General features: G+C 49.8%; 1 protein-coding gene across 7 annotated transcripts in view; it reads left to right on the forward strand.

Annotated features, from left to right (window-relative positions):
- The window catches only part of SH3RF2 (SH3 domain containing ring finger 2), a 127,543-nt gene that overhangs the window by 100,344 nt on the left and 12,013 nt on the right, over positions 1 to 15,186 (forward strand). For 3 of the 7 annotated variants that reach the window (XM_047731156.1, XM_047731157.1, XM_047731154.1), the window contains exons 8-10: positions 2,584 to 2,837; positions 6,279 to 6,637; positions 9,109 to 9,417. In XM_047731156.1, coding sequence (XP_047587112.1) covers positions 2,584 to 2,837; positions 6,279 to 6,637; positions 9,109 to 9,384 — 889 coding nt within the window. In that variant the 3' untranslated portion in view covers positions 9,385 to 9,417. Of the gene's footprint in view, positions 1 to 2,583; positions 2,838 to 6,278; positions 6,638 to 9,108; positions 9,454 to 15,186 lie in introns of those variants that run through there. The other 4 variants (XM_047731153.1, XM_047731160.1, XM_047731158.1 and 1 more) reach the window with 3 other exon arrangements.

A 15,186-nucleotide genomic window follows, 5' to 3' on the forward strand; every position in this document is an offset into this window, starting at 1 on the left:
CGAGCAGCACCATCTGATCAGAACCCCTGCCTCAGATGCCTGCTGTCGGGCTCTCAGTAGCCTCCCTCGGATCTGGTTTCAGTGGACTCTCTGCCCCTCCTGTTCTCCCAGCACATTCCCTTCTGCCCAGTAGCCAGGATGTATGTTTCTTGCAGCCTTCACCAGACACATGTGCCCTCCTGGTGCCTTATGGATGGAGAAAAGCAACACAGGGGCCGACCCTCATTTCTCTTACCAGTCCACACAGAACTCTACAACGATGGCCAAGGCGCAAGCTTCCACCTTACCAGGAGGCTGCTGCTAGTGGTTAGCACAGCAGAGCTGCTATTTGGAATTCTTCTCTGAATATGGGCTGAGCTCTTACAGGCTCCTATCACAGAGACGAGAGGGGCACAGACCCGCACACTCAAAGCAGCACAGTGGAGCAAGTCAGAGGCAACATACACTCCTCCCCGCTAAACCCAGAGTGTCTTTCTGGGAAACAAGGATCAGAATGTTTGCAGGTCTGAGGTATCATGGGGGCTATTACTATATGTTAGCAAAGTACTTTGATATTAGAAGAAAGAGCTGGCCAAGTGCTGAGCTTTTTGCCAAAAGACAGAGGGATTCAGTGTGGGATGGGGACCTTGGGATGTAGGAGTTTCTGGACTCTGGCCTAGTGCTGGGCTCAGAAAAATGAGGTCGTAGCTTGGTCTGTAAACAGTCGTTCAAAGGAGGGACTTGTGGGCTAAGGCTGGCTTGGGCCTAATTAAGCGTGTTCTGTCCTTGTTGCTGTACCTGCTGCTGGGAACAGTTCTGGAAACTGTCTTTCCTGTTGCCAGCCCATTTTACAAGATCCAGCATCTTGAGGCCTCCATTCAAAAGACAGGCAGATACAGCCCTTTGCCATGGAGGCCAGTGCTGGGGATTTTTCTCCACTGCTCAGCCCTTGGCTCCAGAATATAGTCTGAGCTCTAACTGGCAGGCAGCCCATTCCCTTCACTGACCACATCCCCAGGGAACTGAGGCAGGGTTTCGGCCGCGGGTAGGAGGCCCCTCACTGCAAGCACCATTCCCAGGCATCTGGCTGCATCTGTTTCATGGGCAGAGTGGCCCGCTGAAGGACTCCTCACCTATCTTTGTACAACTGGCTGGCTCATTGTTAGACTCCGTATCGCTTTTTTAGGCAAAAGGAAGAGAGAGAAGGAGGAGGAGAAATAAGGGGAAATTCCCCAAAGAGAAAGCTTCGGACATTAACGGGAAGTCCACCAGGCAGGGCACCTCTGAGCCAGGACTGTGGACGAGTCGGTCATTGCCGGGGAATTCACAGGTTATTTCATCCACTGAGTGACAAGCTGATCCATGGGCTACTCAGTAGGGGCTGTGGTCTTGGAGTAGGATTCGTAAAAGGGCAGGAAGGGCATGTAAAATGAGAGCCATTCCCCATGGGATTCAGGGAGTAGCAAGTGTAAAACAGTTGACAAAGATTGCTGTTCTATAACATTTTAATACTACTCTTCAAACTCAGAGCCTAAGGCTGAGAAGTTAGGCTCTTCGGAAGGCAAGTATAGGGCCTACCCCCAGCTTTAGATTGTTGCTTTCAAGCAGGATGCAGGGTTTTCCTTACTACCTAAACAATGAAGGCTCCAACCAGCCAGGACAGGGCATGCTCAGTGGTAGACAGTGGTACCGTTCAGTGGTAGAGCAGATGGCCAGTGGGTTCAGATCTCAGGTCTAGTAGCTGCTTGGCCAAGTAACTAGAAGTCTCCATTTTCTCACCTAGAAAATAATGGCACTAATAGTACCTACCTCAGATGGCTGTTGTGAAGAACCAAGGGCTAATGTGGGCAAATCACTGCCCAATGCCCAGCGTACAGTAAGTGCTCAACATGTGTCAGCCCAAATGACTGGCATCAGTGCCGAAAGCATCATGGAAGCCATTCAACAAACATTTGTTAATAAGCAATGTATGCAGAACACAGAGGATATAAAATGAGTCATATAAAATCTCTATCTTCAAGGAGTTTAGCACCCAGTGGGAAATTCACTGAACAAATAAGAAATCAGAACTGTGGGGCACCTGGGTGGCTCAGCTGGTTAAGCATCCGACTCTTGGTTTCTGCTCGGGTCATGATCTCAGGATCATGGGCTTGAACCCCATGTTGGGTTCTTCACTCAGTGCAGAGTCTGCTTATCCCTCTCCCTCTGCTCTCCAGCCACACCCCCAAACTGTCAAATAAATAAATCAGAAATCAGAACTACAAAGTTGAACACATACTAGATCTTGTGCTCTGAACTCATGGGGTCAGGAGTGATCAGAGCTGGAGTGGAGAAGGACAAAATTCAAGTCTTCCTGTTCCATCAGGGCCTCAATGTGAGACCCTGTCCCTGGCCTCAGCACTCCCACATGGGGACCCCAGCTGTAGGAGGTAAGGCCTAACATAGTTAAGCCTGTGTGGTTGATAAAGGGAGTATTTATGGGTTGGAAGAGGGTGGAGAGAGGCCACATTCAGTATATGGTTGAGAGCTGAGAGGTTTTTGAAATAGGACTCTTGACTGAGCATTTTCTTTATTTCTTCTTTTTGAAATGCTTGCACCAACCAGAAAGACATCTAGTTTTCCAGATTCTCGGAGTCCTGGTCTCTACACCACATGGACATTATCCAACTCCTCTGTGTCCTCCCAAGGCAGCATTTCAGAAGGTGATCCCCGGCAGAACCGGCCCTTCAAGTCCGTCTTTGTGCCCACCGCCATAGTCAGCCCTGTGAGGAGCACGGCCAGCCCGGGGACTGTCGGACGGGGCTCTCTTCGGAAATCCGGGCGGAGCAGCATGAGAAAGAGTAAGTGGTGGCAGAGAGGTACGTGTCTAGAGCTAAGTGAGTGGGGGACTGGACTCTGGGGTAGGCAGAGCGCCTTTTGCAAAAACAAGATCTTGGCTAGAAAACAAGCCTCTGTAAAGGGAGTTTTTCATTCCCAAATAGTGACTGGTATTACTGGAAGAAGCCAGACCGACTTAAGGTCACTGCCCTGGGTCACTCCACACCTGTGTACTGAGTGGTTGGGATGATAGCGGCCCTGAGTGCCAACAGAGAACTAGAACACAGCCAAGGTGGAGGCTGGCTCTAGTTAAGACAGAACAAGCAAAGTACTTGCTGGATCATGCTTCTCAAACCATGTTCCAGAGAACCCCTCAGGGTGCCAAAAGGGAAACATGGGAGGGACGGGGGTGGGGGTTGAGGAGGGGAGGAGGCAAAGAGGATGAAGGAGCCAATTCTCAAAGCCCCAAAATCTTGCTTTCTTATTTAACTAATATATACAGACAAGGTTTAAAAATATATATATTGTATAAAAATAAGTCTTCCTATCCTTCACCCCTGTCCCAAGTGCTCTTCCATGTACATAAATAGTAGCTTCTACTCATACCTGCTGCGCTGTTCTGCACTTTTTATTTTTCCCTGTATAACATGCACATTGCTCACATGGCAATACTTTTATCTCCCAATATTTTGAACTTCTGCAGAAGACTTCATTTTCAGGGATTTTAAAAAGTGTTTGAAACCCATTGTTCTACAAAACATGAAGGTTCTGTAATTTGCATATCTTTCTGGAAGATCATGAACCACACAAAGTAAATTTGATTTACTCTATATCCTCTGATTTAAACTGGGCTCTGCAATCTCTCTGGCTATCTTAAAAGAAAAAGATGATTAAATATGAAAGTGCAGGATGACGAGTCAGAGCAAGAAGGTAACATGTGGGACAGTATGCCACCCAGGAGAATGTGCCAGGAAAATTAAAACAAATGCCTCACCCCCACCCTCTCCTAGTGCTTTCACCTGACCACCTGCTTGACCACCGTTCCCACTCTGCCACCTCTACCATGTCCCTCCTTCCTCCCCCACTCCTGCCCTTCCTCCAGCATCTCCCCTTCCCGACACAAACCCATACTCAATAATCCCACCACAGAAGCCTTGGACAAGTGACTGGACCTCTTCAGTCTTCAGTTTTCCCATTTGTAAAATGGAAATAAAAATAGTACCTACCTCATCAGGGTTATCGTGCGGATTTAATAAAATAATTCATGTAAGACTGATGGCACACAGTGAGTCTCAGGAAATCCTGTTTGTATAAGATGATCATCTTCTCAGTACCATTATTGCTATGACGACAACACAGGTTAACTTTGGCCCATCCAGTGTGTGAACTGACACAGTGTTGACGTGTTCACACTCGGTCTAGACCACTTAGGAGGTGGACACAGGAATTGTGTCCTGCTGGCAGTTGTTCACATTTCCCTTCAGACACTCCTCCTCTGCCTTGGCAGAGATCTTGACTGGCTTGGAGTTTTGACTGCTTGCCTTGTATGCACATGTGATAAACACTGAATCTCTTGGAAATCAGGAGCCAACAAGATAAATAGATGAGGCATAAACCCCATTTTTCACACATTTCCAGGAGCCTAAGGACATGTGTGCCCAGGGCTGCTTTGACTTTCTCAGGTCCAGGTGGCTTTCTGTCTCCCCTTTCCCAAGGTGAGGCTGGTCAAGCTCTCAGTCTCCCCACAGCAAAGAAAAATGACAGGAGAATTGACTGTGCGCCTCATAGGGCTGTCAGTGGAAAAATAAATGTCTACATTGAAAGGGCAGACTTGTGTAAATGGCGCCCGGCTTGCTCACCGCAGCTGAGAGCACTGGCTGCGTTGAGTGAGCATTCTGCTTTTCATGTTCACATCCTGCCTGACAAAGAGTCGCAATGCAGAACATGGCCTTGGCTCAGGCCCTCTGTGCTGGACACAGATGACTAATTCATACACGTGTCCACAGGCTATCACAAAGGACTCACATCTCTGACCGGATGTCCCCTATGGGCCCTAAATGCTGGAGACCCTTATGGAGAAGCGGACAGCAGTGCTACTCAGGGATGTGCCTCCTGTCCCCCGACCCCCAGAGTGCACTGAAGTCCTGATTGTTCCCTGGTCACATGCAGGACATATGCCCAAGGGATTGAGGTCTCTGGTCTTCCAGAGAATATGAGGGAAAGGAATGACTTCCTGTTACTGAGGGAGGAGCATCTCAGTTCACGAAACAAAACAAAATAAAACTCAAGATGGGCGCCTGGGTGGCTCAGTGGGTTAAGCCGCTGCCTTCGGCTCAGGTCATGATCTCGGGGTCCTGGGATCGAGTCCCACATCGGGCTCTCTGCTCAGCAGGAAGCCTGCTTCCCTCTCTCTCTCTCTCTCTGCCTTCCTCTCTGTCTACTTGTGATCTCTCTCTGTCAAATAAATAAATAAAATCTTTAAAAAAATAAATAAATAAAAAATAAAACTCAAGGAAGGGACAAAATCACACTCCTGGACTTTGCATTTTTAGGGTTTGCTATCGTTTACCCAAAAATAACAAGAGCTAACAAACATGAGGCATTAATTATGTTCCAGGCACTGTGGTAACACTCTGCACACATCATATGATGTAAGCCTCCCAGCAGCCCCATGAGACCCTGCTGTCAACTCCGGTTTACACCTGAGGGGCTGAGACACCAGAAGGGGATGGGGCTGACTTGTCCCAGGCTTCCTGGGAGTAAGTCTGATTCCAGAACATCTTGTCGTGGGACTTTGTAAAGCTCATCCACACACAGCCCAAACCTTTCCGAACTTGCTTCTGTGTGGTGTCAACATTTGCCTGCACACACCCTCCCTGAATTCTACTTACCCTTCCTCCCTGCACCCTCCCACCCCAACAGAAGCCATCCCACTACCACATGCCTACAGCTTCTTCAAGTAGCCGGTCAGAGACCCCTCCCATCCTCTCTGCTTCCCTGTCTCCCTCCCTCACATCCCTTCCAATTGACTGACTCTTTCTGTCCCTTTTTTGCTGTCTCTGTCTTCCCTTTCCTCTTTGGTTTGCATGCCTCTGTTGCTTCTCACTGTGAAGCTGTCTCTTTAGGTTTGTCTTCTTCACTTTCCAACCGCTAGGCCTGAAGTGAGAGAGTGGGAGTGCATGTGTGTGCGTGTGTGTGAGGGAGAGAGGAGGCAAATGGAAGTAATGTACCTTCTGACGGTGCCCCCCCTCCCCCACCACCACCCAACATTGGGCTAGTCAATTACTTCCTGCCAGCATCAGCCAACAGCACTAAAAAAAGAATAAGGTCACCTTTGAAAGACCCTGAGAGAATGTGAGCACACTCAAATGGGGAAAGCACTTAACTATTCTGGGATATCAGGACACATGGCTTACACAGCCCCAACCCAACCTGCTGTCAGCGGCCCCTGATGCTGATATCTGTGTCATATCATTCCTCAGATGGATCCCTGCAGAGACCCGTCCAGTCAGGGATCCCCGCCCTTGTGGTGGGCTCCCTCAGACGCAATCCCACCATGGTCGTACGGCCTCAGCAGTTCCAGTTCTACCAGCCGCAGGGGGTCCCCTCCTCCCCCTCAACGGTGGTGGCAGAAGTGGGACCTAAGCCCACTCCCACTGGGGAGCCTGCCCTCACGTGCGTCAGCAGGGGCAGTGACACCAGGATCCGCTCCGCAGCCAGTTCCCTCATCATGGAAGGCAAGGAAATCCCCATCAAGAGTGAGCCTCTACCTAAACCACCTGCGTCTGCCCCACCATCGATCCTGGTGAAACCAGAAAACCCAAGAAATGGCACCGAAAAGGTAGGAGTGAAGTGACATAAGGGGGTGGGGGGCTTATATAACCTATATATAGGGATATATAGGTTATAACCCTAACTTTTCACAGCGTCCCAACTCCTGAATTTTGTTTTAGCAGACAAGGAATTAAAATCGCAGCCTCAAAACAATCCTCACACAGTAACACCTCCCCCACACACACAGGCACACCCCGTCAGCCCCCTTGCACCCTCTGCAGATGTCCTACTGGATCTCCTTTATGTTTCCCAGATATTTCTTCCATAGTCCTTTCGAGGCCCACAGATGAGTTGGAAAAAACACGGCTTTGGCATCAGACACACCTTGATTTGAATTCCAGGTCAGCTGCTTGCCATCTGGTGACCTAGCCAAAACACGGCACCTTTCCAAGACTCTTTTTGCCTAATCTGTGAAATAGCAGTTGAGAATAGGAACAACCTCACAGGCCTGGTGTGGAGAGGAAACGAGAGGAGACGTGTTAAGTGCTTACACAGGCGTTCGTGGTATGGAAGAGGCACCAGAGACACCAGAGAATTCAAGTGATTCATCAAGGTCACAGCAAATTATCATGACTCCCAACAACTAACTTTGACTGTGACCTGTATGACAGAGGGTCAGATCTTTTAACTTCTAGTCGAGGGCTTTTCCCACTAGAGACAGGAGTTTTTGTATTCTGTTCTCAATAGAATATCCTCGAGTCGGGAGGAACAGTGAGATACAGGAGGTGACAGTGGGAAAATTAGGTGATTGTTACCTTTTAGTTTATTGGCCATCATCACTGTCATCACCATCACCATCAACACCAGCACCATTCCCCATTCCCCTCCAAAAGGAAAAAGGATTTGGTCTCCTTCTCTTTGTTAAGCATTTACTGAATGCTAACAACCTAGTAGGCCCTGTGCTGACTTGACGTGTCTCATCTCCTTTAATCCTGACAATAACCCTCTGTAGTAGATATTATTCTCAACAACCCTCTGTAGTAGGTATTATTATCGTCATCCTCATTTTATTTTTTTTTTAAGATTTTTATTTATTTATTTGACAGAGATCACAAGTAGGCAGAGGTAGGCAGAGAGAGAGGAGGAAGCAGGCTCCCTGCTGAGCAGAGAGCCCAATGCGGAGCTCGATCCCAGGACCCCAGGATCATGACCTGAACCGAAGGCAGAGGCTTAACCCACTGAGCCACCCAGGCGCCCCTGTCATCCTCATTTTAAAATGAAGACATAGAGGGTTAAAGAGAGGACGTTACCCAAAGGCACACAGCTGACACATGGGGGTGTCTGAGGTAGATTCCAGATCTCATAGAAAAACTCATGCTCTTCATGCTAAGCTATGAGCTTGTAAGGAAAGGCATTTGGAAAAAGTTAGTGTTGACTGATGTGAATGTTGGGAGCTCCTTTTCAGAATTTTAGTATCTGAATAATTCCATTTTCCAGGCCCCAGTTGCCCTTTACGCCAGGCTGTTTGATACGGTCCTCAAACTATCAGCATTTAAGAAGTGCTCAGACCTCTGCAAGATATGGTGAGGGTCAAAAGTATGAAGAAACTTGCATTCTCAGTGGGGGACACTAGGCCCAATTTCATGGAAAACAAAGTATTCCTAAGCAGTAGCAGAGAACACTGAGAAGCCTTAAATCAGGATGTGCTAGAGCAAATACCTGTGGGTACAAGGTAGAGACAGAACAGGCATGGAGAGGTGAAACAGGGAGGGAGAGAAGGGGCTTGGGCCACAGGAGACCGGGGCTCCCATGGATATGGGGCCTGCTAATCAGCTCCAGGCAGATACTGTCAGAATAGGAGACAGGCCTCAGTGCACCAGATCTTTGATTTTTTAAGAGACATATGGAATTCGAATTTTTAAATACCATCACCCCATTTTTATGTGTTGGCCCCTAAATCAAACTCTCAAACATTCTGCAGACAAAAGTCAGCCAGCAGGTGTCCAGGTTGCGAACTCTGCTCCATGGATATAAGGCCGTTATGAAACTTAGGAGTTGGAGTCAGCAGGGGGAGTGGGGGGTGCCCCAAAGAAGGGGTGGGCCCTGAGAAAGGCCTTATTGGCACTGGAGAGGACAGAGGAAAGGCAAACCTGGAAGGAAAGGCTTTCTGGAAGGGACCACAGCTTCTTGCCTCAGCTCTTTGCTCAAGGGGTTGCCTCTCCTGTTTCTCTTAGGTAATTTCTCATCATTCTTCAGCTCTCAGTTTAAACAGCTCTGCCTCCAGGAAGCCCTCTGTGGCCACCCCATCCCAGCTGCAATGCGAGAGGGCTCCATACCTCCCCTAACATCTGTCACCTCTACCACCACAGCACGATGCAGAGTAGACCCTCATAGTGGACACAAGTATTTACTGAATGAGCACAGAAATGAGGCATTTTAAGGAGGGACAGGTGTTGAGAAACAGCAGGAGTCGAGTCCCAGGGAAACCAGCACAGCTCCCACCTCACCTGGGTCCCTTCGCTCTGCTTTCTCTTGCAGCAAGTCAAAACCGTGAGATTTCAGAACTACAGCCCTCCTCCCGCCAAACAGTACACCTCCCATCCCACCGCAGGAAAGCCTGAACAGCCCACCACCCCGAAGGGTTCCCAGCCGGAAGCAGCCCCCTCGGGCCCAGAGATGAACGTCCTATTTGCCCACCGAAGCGGCTGCCATTCCGGACAGCAGACAGACCTCCGAAGGAAGTCAAGTTTGGGCAAGACCGTGACCCCGGTGTCTGCCACTTCGGCCACACAGACCGTGTTTCCCAGCAAATGAATCTACGGGTGGCTTTTCCCAGACCCCAAAGAGGTGAATTGCATTTAAATACAGTCTGCCTCCACTGATCGCGCCCTGCCATTCTTTGGCTACTCAAGCCTGGGTCCTTGTTCTGCCCATGTTACCTCTGGGAAAGGAAAGGTGGGCGCAGGGAGTCCTGCCCTGGGTGGGAAGATGAAGCATGTGGCCTTGCAAACATAACAATTTGAGGCAGCAAGGCCACTACTCAGACCAAGGAGTGGGAGACGGACCTGCCCACCCTCTTCCCTGAATGGAGTGGGCAGCCTCATCCCCTGTGTTCTGTGTAGAATTTCTACGGTGCCGTAAAAGGGACTTCAGCCAGGGGTGTCACAATGGTGGGAATGTTGGCATTGTTTCTTTGACCTCATCACCGTGTTCTCAACAAGCATCGGAACAGCTTCTGGGGCCTGTACACTGGCCGCTAGTGGCTGCCATGTTGTTCCCTCCACTGAGTCGTAATCCTGGCTGTGAAGGGGGAATTTGGGGAAGGGTGTGAGATGGATACTCTGATCATGCTGAGAATCTTCGAAAACCAAAGGGAGCCAGCTTACTGGATTGGTCCAAACAAGAAGGTCAGAGAGGAAGCTATGATCATACTTTAAACTTCTGAATCTGTTTTCCCACATACAATCCTACGCGATAGCTGAGCAGGAAGCACAGGGCTGTGGATAGGGTCCTGCTTGGAATTCTGGCTATTTCATTCATCCTGGCTCCAGTCTGACATCCCCGGGAAACACAGCGTGCTTCAAGACAGCTGTGTAAGGGGGTTGAGGTCAGACATATATTGCATTTGCATTACAACCCTCTTTACTTCCTCTGTTTCTCTTCGTTTGGGGCACTCTAGCTGTTTCACTGGGTCATGATATAAGGCAGCAAGGTCAGGAAGAAGATGCTAGTGCAAGGCTGGAGCGGGGACACTTCTTGGAGGACAGCTGCCAGGACAGAGATGGGGCAAAGGAGGATGGAGAGGGAAGGGAGGAGGAGGAGAAGAGGGAGGTAGAGAGAATGTGGGGAGTGGGTGTGAGAGAGAAAGACAAAGATGGGGGAGGCAGAGGAGAATGTCAGGGAAGAAGAAGAAAGGGAGAGTGGCTTTACACTCCTGACAAGTGGGGCCTGAAGGACGGAGCCTGCAAAACCAGATGACCCTGCCGAGGGGGTGCCAGAGGGAGGCATCCTCGATTTGTCAGAAGAACACCCTCGGTGAGTTTAGCGATGAGTTTAGTCATTCTGCTCTGCCCCCCAGGGTGCAGATACATGATACCACCAGCCACGCAAACATTTAGACTCTGCTCAATAGCAGCGGGTCCAGTTAGTGTTAAGTATTGCGGCTGACAAGCAGGTTGTAAGGGGAGTAATGGAGACACAGTCCTTGCCTTCCACGTGGAACAGAATAGTCTTCCAGTTGTCCACCATCTTTATAGGATAACCTTTCTGAGAAGTGTCAACAATCCGAAAGCTTGCCACCCCCATTCCAGACTCTTCACTAATGCCCAGCATCACACATACTCCCTCCCAAACCAAAGCCCATCTCTGCGGAGCCATATGAGGCTTGGAAAGGAGAAGAGAGTGTTATTTCTGAACTCACTGGCCCTTCCAATCATTGCTTCCACCACCATGTTTTGGACAGTCCCCGTGTGCTGGGCACCGCGATGAGGACAGCAGATGCGTCCTCTCCTATAATGTCTGCTATTACGTCCTAAGGCAACTGTAATTGTCCCCAGGACAAAGCCAGGGAAACCGAGGTACAAAGGGTAGCCGCAGATGGTAGCAGAGTGGGTTTGACAGCTGCCCACGCCCCAAGCTCAAACTCTCTGACTTCAAAGCCCAACATGGGACTGTGCTTTATGAATGAAGAGAGCAACCTTGACCTAGGCCACTGATTCCCAACCGTGGGGAATAGCATGATGGTTGCCGACGCAGCCTCGGCCACACGCAGACTGAGTTCAGATCCCCATTTACCGCGTGCTGGCCATGTGATGTTGGGCAAGTTACTTAACCTCTCTGAGCCAGTCTCACTGATAACAGCGGAATGATACTAGTGTCAATCTCATTGGGCTAACGTGAGTATTAGCTGTCATAGTATTATCAAGTGACATAGTACACACCTCACACATATCAGACTTGAATGTTTTTAAGGGAGCGGGTCACTGAAATTCCAGGTGAGGAAGTCCAAAGCAAGCCCATGTCCTGGGCAGTGGTGCTGAAATGAAATGAGTATGGCCCTGTCATAGAGGTCAGAGCACAGGGTAGGCTGAGTCCTGAAGGATGAATGAGTCAGAGAGAAAAAGGTGTGGGGGGAGGCATTCCAAGCAAGAAAGCAGCACTTAGCACTTGCAGTAATCAAGCCAAGTTCTCCTATATGTAGAGGAATCCACTCCTTTGTGGAGCATTCGAGGGATCCCAGGTAGACTGAGTACCTCATGTTTGAAGACAAGTCAAGCTGCGAGACTCCATCCCTCAGCCAAGACTCAGAGTCACTAGGAAGGTGCCCCCTTCACCTCGTGATCAGACCCTGGCATCTGAGCACTACAAAAGGTGCTGAGGGCAGGCTCTGATTGGGGCTGGGGTCAGGAGGACATCTGAGAGGTGATGGAGGGGCACAGCATAGGGCCATACATTTTTGTTGTTTATTTTAAAGATTTGATTTATTTGAGAGTGAGAGAGAACATAAGCAGCAGGGGGGCAGAGGGAGAGGTTGAAGCAGACTCCCGGCCGAGCAGGGAGTCCGTTGTGGGGCTCAATCCCAGGACCCTGGGATCATGACCTGAGCCGAAAGCAGATGCTTAGCCAACCGAGCCACCCAGGCACCCAGGCTATGGCCATACTTGAGGGAAACGGTCTCCTTAAGCAGCATCGGGACCCTCACCTAGGGCTTTCTTTCTCGCATGGGACCAGAACCACCCCCTTTGCTCTCCACCACCCACAGACAGAGCTTTTGGAGCAGTAAGAGTTTAAAGCAGTGCCCTGCCTGCGAGTTGGTGAGATGCAGGACTCACCCAGTAACTGCAGGGCTCCCGGACTTCCAACTTCCGGTGAAAATGTGGAAGGTCCGTCCATCCCAGGCCTGCTGTTTCAGAACAGCAGCGATCCCGGCAGGGCCGGGTCAGGGGCAAGCTGTAGTTAGGTGGACACGCGTTCCTCCATTTGCCACACCATTCCCCCAAGCCTGCTTTGCTCACTCACATAATCACCATGTGAATGAAGCATCTTCTCCTGGAGTCTGGGTGCTGGACATCATTTCTGTCTCCAGGGATGCCTTGAAAGTTAGAGCTAGACCCTGAGAGATCAGCTCATCCAGGCACTCGGGTCTCACGAGTGTAGCAAGCTTAGTCTGGGCCTAACAGGGTGTCAGTCAACAGTCTTGAGGTGGGGTCTAGGCATCTGTGTTGTCAGCATACTCCCCAAGTGATTCCAATGTCTAAGAACAAATCTACCTTTCTCGTCTCGTACAGTAGGCCAAGAACGTAGCCACACTGGGTGCCGATATATGAGCAATGCCTGTAGTGATAGGTGAACAGTGAGTGCTTGGAGCTCCCACTCCTGCCCCTGGCCCTTTCTCCACATTCTCCCCATCACTCTACCCTCCAGCAGCCTAAGAGCTCAGGCCCGGTGCAGCTGAGACCTTCAGCAGTAAAGCTCTTCTTCGTTCTCACTGGCTAGTGCCTGCACCATGGCAGTGGCTGAATATCTTGACTATTACCCTGTAATAGAGAATGAGGCCCAGAGAGGTCCCTCAGAGATGAAGAGCTCTGCTATCAAGCCCAGCACTCTCCCAGCCCATGTCCCAGCCACTGTCCAGCCCCTGATAATCACTTCCATCAGGCCCTTGGCTTAGGAAAGGAGAGGACTTAGAAGATGGGCAGTTCCTTGCTCACTGGTCTCTGTGTTCTTTTAGCAAACATTTTCACAGGTTCAAGCAATGCCCTTAGCTTCCCGGCTCCTCTAGCATCAAGTAAGCAGGTATGGAAGTTGCTTGTTTCAGTAAGATGAGCAGGCATGACCCTCACCCTCTCACCCGCCTCTGCCCACACAGACCAGCCTCCCAGCCCCTGGACATCCTTCCTGGGATGTGCACCACTGGGACCGGCCACAGAGGGAAGTCCTATCAAGGCTGTCTGCTGGCATCAAGTGCTGAGCGAGCTCAGCTAAGCTGGGGCCAGCAGCTGCTCCCACGGGCGCTTCTCTTGTTTGTGTCTAAACAGTAAAGACCCCAGGTCTGCCCTGGGCCGAGCATAGGGAGTGTGAGCACTTCCAGCAACCTCTCAGATGACCATGAATGACAGTCACTCGTGGAGTGTGTTGGGCAGGCAAGACCAGACTAGAAGAGTTAACTCCGAAGATCCTTGCAGCAGCAGCAGCTCGGTGTCCCTGCGAATAAATCTTGCAAGGACATATTGCTTGAAATAGAACAATGTTAAATGATCAAGCCATCTGTTTGCCAGGCCATAGTGTTGTGTCCTAGACCAGAGCAGAAACAAAATGTTCTCTGGAAGCCCTTCTTCCTGCTGACCGTCACTTCCACAAACAGAATGCAGTCAAGGTGGGATCAAAGGTGATGGGGGCGGGGAGCATGGAGGAGCCTTCCACATCCATCCATCCATCCATCCAATACCAGTTATACCTCACCCACTCTGGATCAGGCTCCATGAGAGACTGTGGGGGCTCAGTGGTTCACAGGAGAGAGAAAACACATATGGGCCTCTCAAAGTGGGGTTTCTTAGGAATTCTACTGGACCTGGGAGCTCCTTTCTGCCTTCCTCCCTTATTTAAATTATATCATATATATGTATATATGATATATGATCAGATATATGATCATGAAACAAATAACCATATACCTACCATCTAGCTGTTTTTAAAAAAGATTTTTTTAAAAATTTATTTGACAGAGATCACAAGTAGGCAGAGAGGCAGGCAGAGAGAGAAAGGAGGAAGCAGGCTCCCTGCTGAGCAGAGAGCCTGATGTGGGGCTGGATCCCAGGACCCTGGGATCATGACCTGAGCCGAAGGCAGAGGCTTTAACCCACTGAGCCACCCAGGTGCCCCCACCATCTAGCTTTTTAAAAAGTAATCATCCATTCCATTGAAGCCTGCCGTGTGCTTCATCTAATCTCATTCTTTCTTCCCCTCCCCCCCCTCACAACCACTATCGTGAACTCCATGCTTACCATTCCCCTGTACGTTTTCCGCACATGTACCATATGGAATTTTCAGTGCGGCTCATAGATCTGCTCAGTAAACACCAGTCAAAGCAGCTATCGCAACCTGAGGCCACAGAAACCCGCTGAATATTTGAACTCCCATCTGGCCTCTGTCACTGGGATTCTAAGGCTTTGAGTCCTTGCTGGGAATTGAGGTTTTGATGTACAGCGTATCTGGTTTTAAGAAGTTCTAGTTTAGAGGGATTTTGTACGCATCCTTCCCAGTACCGCTGCTTAGAGAGACCTTGCTGCTCCCAAATAGGTAAGATACGGTTTGCAGCTGTGCCCGAACCTTTTGAATACATGGCTTTCCGGGCGGCTCTCCTCTGGGCCTTGCCTGCCCCCTCTGAGGAGTCAACTACAGAAACCAGAAGCAGCCCCTTAGAATCTGAAACCAAAACAGATCTGGCTGCCACTGCTATAAAGTCTCCCAAGAACCTTGTGAAGTCTGTAGGCAAAAGCTATTCTTGTCCCCCGACTACAGATCAGGAAACTGAGACTCAGAATCTGTCAGTGCCTTATTTAAGGTTTCACGACCAGTTTGAGATGGTAGGGAGAATACTAAAAAAACAAATTGTCC

Source organism: Lutra lutra, chromosome 5, assembly GCF_902655055.1.
Source record: "Lutra lutra chromosome 5, mLutLut1.2, whole genome shotgun sequence".
In the NCBI taxonomy this organism is placed as follows: Eukaryota; Metazoa; Chordata; class Mammalia; order Carnivora; family Mustelidae; genus Lutra; species Lutra lutra.